This window comes from Tenrec ecaudatus, chromosome 16 (genome assembly GCF_050624435.1).
Source record: "Tenrec ecaudatus isolate mTenEca1 chromosome 16, mTenEca1.hap1, whole genome shotgun sequence".
In the NCBI taxonomy this organism is placed as follows: domain Eukaryota; kingdom Metazoa; phylum Chordata; class Mammalia; order Afrosoricida; family Tenrecidae; genus Tenrec; species Tenrec ecaudatus.
Window position 1 is genome coordinate 20,727,864 of NC_134545.1, and position 8,642 is coordinate 20,736,505.

The 8,642-nt window shown below is 63.1% G+C and overlaps 1 protein-coding gene across 1 annotated transcript; it reads left to right on the forward strand.

The window, feature by feature from the left end:
• Positions 1-227: 227 nt before the first annotated feature.
• On the forward strand, positions 228-6,619 carry ADORA2A (adenosine A2a receptor). The gene is made up of 2 exons (XM_075534606.1): positions 228-550; positions 5,776-6,619. The coding sequence occupies exons 1-2, from the start codon at positions 228-230 to the stop codon at positions 6,617-6,619; spliced, it is 1,167 nt and encodes a 388-aa protein (XP_075390721.1).
• Positions 6,620-8,642: the final 2,023 nt, after the last annotated feature.

Here is an 8,642-nt window from a genome sequence, read left to right on the forward strand (position 1 = left end):
GCAGGGACTGCAGGACAGAGCCGGCTGACCAGACATGCCCCGGGCGCCCCCGGAAAGGGCCAGGCTCCCCGGGACTTGGCATCTTCGTCATCATCACCATCAACATTGGGCCCGTGAGCAGGGGCGGCCCGGGCTCCCGTGAGTGAGCAGGGCCGGGGTGCAGGCCGGCGCAGCTATGGACCGTGAGCTGGCCGGGTGCGCGTCCTTGCAGAGCGGCCGGGCTGGCCATGGGCACCCCGGTGTACATCACGGTGGAGCTGGCCATCGCGGTGCTGGCCGTCCTGGGCAACGTGCTGGTGTGCTGGGCCGTGTGGCTCAACAGCAACCTGCAGAATGTCACCAACTACTTCGTGGCCTCGCTGGCCGCAGCGGACATCGCCGTGGGCGTGCTGGCCGTGCCCTTCGCCATCAGCATCAGCACCGGCTTCTGCGCTGCCTGCCATGGCTGCCTCTTCATCGCCTGCTTCGTGCTGGTCCTCACCCAGAGCTCCATCTTCAGCCTGCTGGCCATCGCCGTTGACCGATACATCGCCATCCGCACCCCGCTGCGGTGAGCGCCGGCGGACTGGGCCGTGGGGACTCGGGCGGGGGCACCCGGTGTGGGAGGCCCGGGATGGGTGCGGCAGCATCCTGGGTTAATCAGGGTTGGGCCGCTCACCAGAAGGTCGGCGGTTCAACCCCCCCTGCTGCTCCTTGGGAGGAAGCCGAGGCTGCCTGCTCCCGTGAAGATAGACAGCCCCCAGAAGCCTAGGGGTCAGTTCTGGCCTGCCCTGTTGGCCACTAGGAGCTGGAATGGCCTCGGTGGCCATGGGTTTCGTCTCTGCTTAGCGGGGGCCTGGGGGAGGTGGTGGAGGGATTAAGCGGTGAGCTGCTAACCACACAGTCAGGGGTTGGATCCCACTAGGTGCCCCAAGAGAGAAAGACGAGGCATTCTGCTGCTCCTGTAAACCCTGACCAACTTGAACCCCACAGGGGCAGTTCTCTGAGTCCTAAAGGGTCTCTGAGTCGGGAGGGCCCTGAGGGAGTGAGCATGAGTGTGAGCGTGGGTAGACATGTGCATGTGCGTGACTGTGGACCTGAGTCTCTGTTTGGGTAAATGTGTATGTAAGTGTGGTGTGTGAGTGAGGGTGTGCATGTGCATGTGTATATGGTGAGATTGTGTGTGTGTGTACGTGTGTGACTGTGAGTCTGTATGGTGTGTGCGTGCATGTGTGTAAGTGTGCGTATCTGTATGTCGGAGTGTGTGTATGTGGGTGTTGGTGAGCATGTGTGTGTGACTGTGTGTACGTGTGAGTGGGTGTGAATGGCACGCTCACATGAACCCTGTGGTGACAGCCACCAGGTGGGCCGGTTGGCCAGCTTCCGGTGGGCTTCCAGGGACACTGTGCATCAGGACATAAGGGTCGCGGGGACACTGGCGGGCACTCAGCTGCACTTGGCAGAGTTCAGTGCCCCCTTAGCCCACCCTCATCCCTCTCAGGTGCCCAGGGCCCTCGGAGGCTGCTCTCATCCTTCTGGGTGCAAGCAGAGGCTCTGAGGAGGGCCAGGTCCCCAGGGTCCCTGGGGAAGGAGGGTGTGTCCGGGCTGGGGTCCTGGAAGACCCTTGCTGGCCGCCCTCCATGACTGTAGGCTCCCAGGACCCCTGGGCAGCCCCTCTTATTCCCAGGACTCCTGGACGGGCTAGAACGTCGTCCGAGCAGGACAGGTAGTGGATGTCATTGGCCCCTCCTCCGGGATGGGGCCTAGTGACAGCTGAGAGCAAGGAGGCCCGAGGGGCTGGGGCTGTTGGTGAGGCCCACCTCTGGGTGCTGGTGGAGAGGAGCAGAGCCCAGCTCCTGTGGACGCCTGCCCTGGCATGCCCCGGAGGACATGCTGTGATAGGGGGCCCCTCTCAGTGCCTCTGCATGGGGATGCCTCTGTCCCCAGCACCTACAGGGGTCACGAGGATTTGAGGGAAAAAGCAGGGAACTTGTGGGGAAAGAGGCAGGGTGGGCAGTGACCAGGAGTGCTGCCCTGGGGTGCTGGCAGTGTGGGGACACCCCTGCCTCCAAAGGTGCTGGCTAGGCTGGAAGGACATCCTGGAGGCGGTGGAACTGTAGGGAGCCATCGAGCTGAGTCTGCCTGCGTCGGGCAGGTGACTCTTTGCTTCAGGATCCTAGCTCTGGAGGATGACTGGGGTCCACTTTCTCCCGGGGGTGGCTCAGAGCATGGGACACCCCACCTGGGCCCTGGGGACCCCTGCCCCACCATGTCCACACCACTGTGGTGGGCAGCAGCGGCATCCTGGTGGCCTGGATGTCCCTTCTGGAGAGACAAGCTGGACCCTGGGGAGATGGAGTCCCAGGGAATGCTAAGGGGCCCCAGATCACAGTTTTAGGGGCTTTTGTTTCAGTCACCAAAATGAGTATTTTAAAAAAAATTCAGTAACACACCAGAGAGGGGCAGGATGGCAAAAGGTGCCTGGCATAGCTCCCCCTGGTTCCCCTGGTCCCCAAAGGCACACTGGGACTCCATCCAGGCACATCCACTGCTGGTACCACTGTTAACAGATCTGGTAGCACAGCGGATCAGGCACTAGGCTGCCAGCCATCAGGTCGGCAGTTTGAAACCACTGGCCTTAGAGAGAAAGATGAGGCTTTCTACTCCTGTAGAGAGTTAGAGCCTCGGAAGCGCACAGGGGCCGTTCTACCCTGTCCTACGGGGTCGCCGTGAGTCGCCGCCAACTAGATGGCAGTGACGTTTTGGTTTTAGTGTTTTTTGGGGAAAGGGTCCCTGGTGGCACTGCGGGTTAAGCTCTGGTCTGCAGCCAAACGGTCCATGGTGAAAACCAACCCGCTGTCCTGGGGGAGAAAGATGAGACCTGCATTCCTGTAGAGACTGACAGCCTGGGCAGCCCTAGGGGACAGCGACAGCTCGACTCTGTCCTTGAGGGCTGCTGTGGGTCCCCAGTGGCACTGGCTGATCATTACAGGGAGGGGCAGTGGGCTCAGCACTGGCCGGCGGTGTGGCCCCATGAGGCCGCTCCATCCTGTAAAGACCGGCAGCCTCAGGTACCCTGGGGCAGGACCTGTCCTGTGAGGCCACTGGGAGTGTCCAGCCCACCACATCCATACGGAGGGTTCCCTCCATCATGTCCCTCCCCAGGGCCTGGGAGCCTCCATGATCAGCCGTCCCTGCAGCAAGCATGTGTGCCCCCTGGCAGGCAGCTCACGGGGTCTTCTGGGAGAGGCCTAGCCGCCCGGCTTCCTGTCCCGCCTCGTTCTGCCATTTCAGACAGACAGACAGACTTGGTCGTTTGTCTCTTGACTAGGGCCAGAGCCCGCAGGCCAGATAGTCTTGGTTCCAGACTTACAAACGAGGAAACGGAGGCTTTGAGGGCCAGAGGGAAAAGTCGGGGCCCATGGTGCCCAGGGACCAAGCCCCTTCCCGAGTCTGACTCTCAGAGACTTCCGTAGTGACAAGACGGGGTGGAGGGTGCCCGCGGCCATCACCATCCCAAGACCTCTTTACTGCACAGCCGCTGGCTGGGTTTGACCCTCCAGCCTCCAGGCCGGCAGTGAAGCACAGACTGTTGGTGCTGCCCAGGGCCCTGCCATGGACGGAGGGGAGGGGGCCCGGGCATGACTGTTTGCTGACAGCCAGGAGCATTATCTGCTCGGTTGGGGTCACATAAGCTCCAGTCATGGCGAAGCTGTGACATCATAGGGCAGAGGGTCGTTGTGGGCTCCCTGGGTTGACCCACTGAGGGGCTGCGTCCTCACCTGCGAAGCCCCTGGCCCAGGCAGGTGCATCCTCCCCGAGAATAGCTGTGGAGGGGACGCTAGCCTCCATCCCAGCCCCCTCGGGGACCGGGGAGTGCCTGAAGCGTCAGCCTGGTCTTGTGCCCAGACTGCAGCTGCCCCAACTTGTGAACTTCGGGGGTTGGCTAGGTCAGAGGTCAGCAGCCACCGGCGTGTGGTCACTAATCATCATTTGCATTTGCGGGCTGTCTTGAACGATACCCAGAGTGGGGAGCCCTGGGGGGGGGTCAGCCCCAAACCCACCAGCTGCCCCTCAGGAGAAAGACAAGGCTTTCAGCTCCCGCCAAGGTGCGCAGTCTTAGAACCGCACAGGGGCAGTTCTACCCTGCCCTGGAGGGGGGCTCAGCATGGGGGTGGATGGGGTGGCAGGGAGCGGGAGGTAGTGGGGAGCGCAGGCCTCCCAGTGGTTCAGCCTCCGTCCCTGGACGTAGGCTTGCTGCCCAGACTGGGCCTGCCCAATCCCGGGACTGTTGTGGGTTCCCGTGAGTCAGAGTGGCTGCGAGGATGCCCCGCGTCCTCCCTGGACCCCAAGTCCGGGCTGGTGGTGCAGGCAAACACAGGGGTGTCACCCTTCTCGGACCGAGCTGAGGGGTGGGCCAGGTCAGTGGTGGGGTGCTCCGACCTCTGAGTGGCCACTGACCACTCAAAGTGCCCTCAGAGTCTGAGATGGGAAGCTGGTCTGAATCCGAAGAGCTGGCTCAGCTCACCGGAGTCCTGCAGGATCCCAGCAAATTGCTGCCCCTCGCTGGTGGCAGCGTGAGTTCAGCCTCAGGCTGCTCACCGCAGTGTCGACAGTTCAAGCTCACCAGCCGTTCCCAGGAAGAATGATGAGGCTGATTGGTAAAGTTTGACAGCTGCGGAGACCTGGGGAGCGGGTCTGCAGGAGATGAGGAGCTATAGCCTTCGCGACCTCAGGGAGCAGTCCTACTCTGCCCTTCGGGGTTGCTGGGCGTCAGAGCCCACTCAGGGGCAGTGGGCGTGGTTTAAGGGTCCCTGGTGATGCAGTGGGTTAAGCCCTGGCGACTAACCCACCAGCCAATCTGCTCCTCAGGAGAAAGAGGAGGCTGTCTGCCCTGTGAAGGCTGACAGCCTCCGGGCCCCAAGGGGGGCAGCTTCACCCTGTCCCGTTGGGTGCTGCTGAGTCGGAAGGGACTCGATGGAAGTGGGTTGGGGTCTAGGTTCTAGTACGGCATCTCAGCGTTCCTGCTTAGATGTCAAAACTGCCCCATGGGTGGGACCATTCCAGCCCCTCCTTTCTCCTGGTGTGTGTGTGTGTGTGTATGTGTGTGTGTATGTGTGTGTGTGTGTGCGCGCGCGCTATGGTGGGCTTGGGAAGACGCAGGAGCATCTCCTTTGGCTTGGGGTCCCGGGTCCTTCCTGGCACCTCACCCCTTGTGCTCTCTCCTTGGGGGATTCTGGGGAAGCCCCCCCAAGTCCAACAGGAGAGAGAAAAAAACGTATAGACGGGGGCCTGACTGCCCTCCCGGACCCCTCTCCACCAACAGGATCACCTCCCTCCCCACGGGGACCTGATGAGGCAGGGCTGGGCCCACTGCCCGGGTGGCACAGAGATGGCTCCCTGCAAGGGCAGCAGTTCGAAGCTAGCAGCTGCTCTGTGGGACAGAGATGAGCCTCCGCGTTCCTGGAAAGATCGGCAGCCTTGGAAGCTCATAGGGACAGGTCTACTCTGTCCTGTTCGGAATGAACTAGATGGTGGTGGGGGGTGGGGGGTGGATGGGAGTCCTCGTGGCACAGTGGTGTGCTGCACACCGTAAGGTCGGCAGTTCGAAACCACCAGCTGCTCCGAGGGAGACGGCTGGGCTCTCTGCTCCTGGGAAGAATGACTGTCTCGGAAACCCACGGGGGGCGGCTCTCCCCTCTTTGTCCAGTTGCCATGAGTCAGAATGAGGGGGGTGGGCTGGGGCGGCTGCCTCACCCTGGGGCACCCCCTAAGGCTGACTCCCTTCTCCCCCAGGTACAACGGCCTGGTGACAGGTGCCCGGGCCAAGGGCACCATCGCCATCTGCTGGGTGCTGTCCTTCGCCATCGGGCTGACCCCCATGCTGGGCTGGAACCGCTGCAGGCTCTTGGAGGAGAGCCAGAACCTCTCGCAGGCCTGCGGGCCGGGCCAGGTGGCCTGCCTGTTCGAGCATGTGGTGCCCATGGGTTACATGGTGTACTACAACTTCTTCGCCTGCGTCCTGCTGCCGCTGCTGCTCATGCTGGCCGTCTACCTGCGCATCTTCCTGGCCGCGCGGCGGCAGCTGAAGCAGATGGAGAGCCAGCCCGTGCCGGGCGAGCGGGGGGCGCGCTCCACGCTGCAGAAGGAGGTGCACGCGGCCAAGTCGCTGGCCATCATTGTGGGGCTCTTCGTCTTCTGCTGGCTGCCCCTGCACGTCATCAACTGCTTCACCCTCTTCTGCCCCGACTGTGCCCACGCCCCACCCTGGCTCATGTACCTGGCCATTGTGCTGTCCCACACCAACTCCGTGGTCAACCCCTTCATCTACGCCTACCGCATCCGAGAATTTCGCCTCACCTTCCGCAAGATCATCCGCAACCACGTGCTGCGCCGGCCCGAGCCCTACAAGGCCGCCGGGGCCAGCGCCCGGGCAGCTGACAGTGAGGACGGAGAGTCCACCCGCCGCCCCCATAGCTACTCGCTGGGCTTGTGGGCCAATGGCAGCGCCCCCCGCCCTGAGCGCAGGCCCAACGGCTACGCCCGGGGAGCTCCCCGGGACAGGAGCCTCCCCGAGGCCAGCCCCAACTCCCCTGGCCCTGAGACACCCCTGGCCCAGGATGGAGCAGGTGTGTCCTGACCCCCGCCCCCTCCCTACCACCTCGGGTCGCCCCTGTAGGAAGAGAAGGGGTGTCTGCCCTGCTGGGTCGGGAACGACTCCCATTCGGGACAGGACACTGGCCTGTCCCTGTAGAAACTGGCTGAAGGCTCGGTGAGAGTTGGGGTGGCCCCCCCGGGGAGTCTGGCCACAGGCTTCACCCTGGACTCCGCGGGGCCCGGGGGCTGTTGTGTCCATGTGAAGGAACTTTTGGGTGGGACCGTGGCCCCCCACCCCTAGGTGCCCCGTCTGTGTAGGCCCCACTGCTACAGGGTGCCGGGGGCGGGGCACTCGGCTGAGCCTGTCAGTCCAGAGCTGACTCGCGCAGCGGTGGGGTGGGAGGTGGGGGTCGGTGGTTCAGGACAGGAGCCTGAGACCTGCGGGAGATGGCCGCCCACAGCTGCCCGAGGGAAGAGCCCTCTCGACGCCTCCCCTGAGGGCCGTGTGTCCTTGGGGATAAAATAAAAACGTGTCCTGTTGTGTTTCAGCGTGTCCCCGCTGGACCCGAGTCTTGTCTGTTTCCCACCCTTGGCCAGGCCAGCACGCGGAGGGTGTGGGCACGTGTCATGGACAGACAGACAGACGCCCTGCCCTCCCTGCTGGACCACTGCACCAACCCCCGGCTGGGGGAACCTGAGGGCTGGGGGGAGACTGTGGCCCCTGCCCCTCCACTCTCCCTCATATGGGGTGACTGGAGGGAGGATACGCTGTGTCAGGCTGGGCTCTCCGCCACACCTCCCACCACCCACCATCAGCTTCCCAGCAGCCTTTGCGGCAGAGCCTCTCCGTTCCATGGTCTCATCAGAGAGGGGGAGCTCAGACTTGGCCAGGCAGAAGGGGCCCAGGCCCATGTGCAGCTGGTCTGAACTGGCCTCCGCTTCCCCTGGACAGACCCTGCCCCTGCTGCCAGCAAGGCCACAGTGGGTCGTCGTGGGGGGACAGTGGCCAGGGCCCTTGCCTCTTCCCACTGGGAGGCCAAGTTCAGTTCCTGGCCAGCGTGCCTGACTGTCAGGGGGCCTGTGTGATGGTTCCTAGCAGACCGTTGTGGAGGAGAGGCCTGGCCGTCTCCTGAAAGCCAGCCAATGAGAAGCCCCCTGGGTCACAGAAGCCCTGACCTGCTGTGCACGGGGGTCCCCATGAGCCGGGGCCTGACTGGACAACATCCAGTAGAAAACTCCACAAGGCCCAGGGATGGTCCAAGGGCAGCGGGCACCTGGTGGGGGGAGGGGACAGGGTGCTGCCCTCTGTGATGGGCAATGGCTGTGGCCCAGGGTTAGTGGGAGCTCCCGGCTGACAGGAGGCAGTGACTGCCCAGAGCAGGGCTCTGAAGGCCAGTTTAGTGTCCGAGTCTCAGAAGTACATCCAGGCCAGGGAGTCACCATTTCATTCCATGGAAGTTGGAGCCTGGTGGCGTGACAGTTAAACACTGGCCCTGCTGCTAACCGAAGACCGGTGACTCGAACCCACCCCATGAAAGTCCCCAAGACCAAGATTCATTCCACAGACAAGAATCCCAAGAAGATTCCAAAGACGAGCCCGCAAGCTGGCGTCCAGTTGATTCCGACTCACAGCGGCCCCTAGAGGACAGGGCGGAGTGTGCACCCTGTGGGTTTCTGAGACTGTGGCTCGATGGCCTCCTCTCTCTCCCCCAGAGCAGCTGGTGGGTTTGAACAGCCGGCCTCTCCATCGGCAGCACAGCGCTCTCCCCACCGCGCCACCAGCACCCCTCCTGTGAAGGGGGAAAGAGGAGGTGGTTGAGGTACAGGCTGCCCTTTGCTGCCCCCCGGGTTTGCTAGGAGCTGGGGGCAGCCAGAAGTCTGCCGGCCACAGCCGACTAAGGCTCAGAGGGGTGAAACCCTCCCCCACCCCCGAGGTCACAGAGCTGCCCCCCAAGCCCAGGTCTCTCTGCAATCCAGCTTCCTCCTGTTGCTCTTAAAAACTCAGCCATGACGAGGTGTGTTGGCTGAGCAGCGGGACAGACGGCTGCATCTGTGTCCTACCGTCT

Excerpts from the sequence above, each read along its gene's own strand:
- ADORA2A (XM_075534606.1), top strand. The coding sequence starts at position 228 with ATGGGCACCCCGGTGTACATCACGGTGGAGCTGGCCATCGCGGTGCTG. Across the intron at positions 551-5,775 it reads GCCATCCGCACCCCGCTGCG|GTACAACGGCCTGGTGACAG; the intron begins GTGAGCGCCGGC and ends CTTCTCCCCCAG.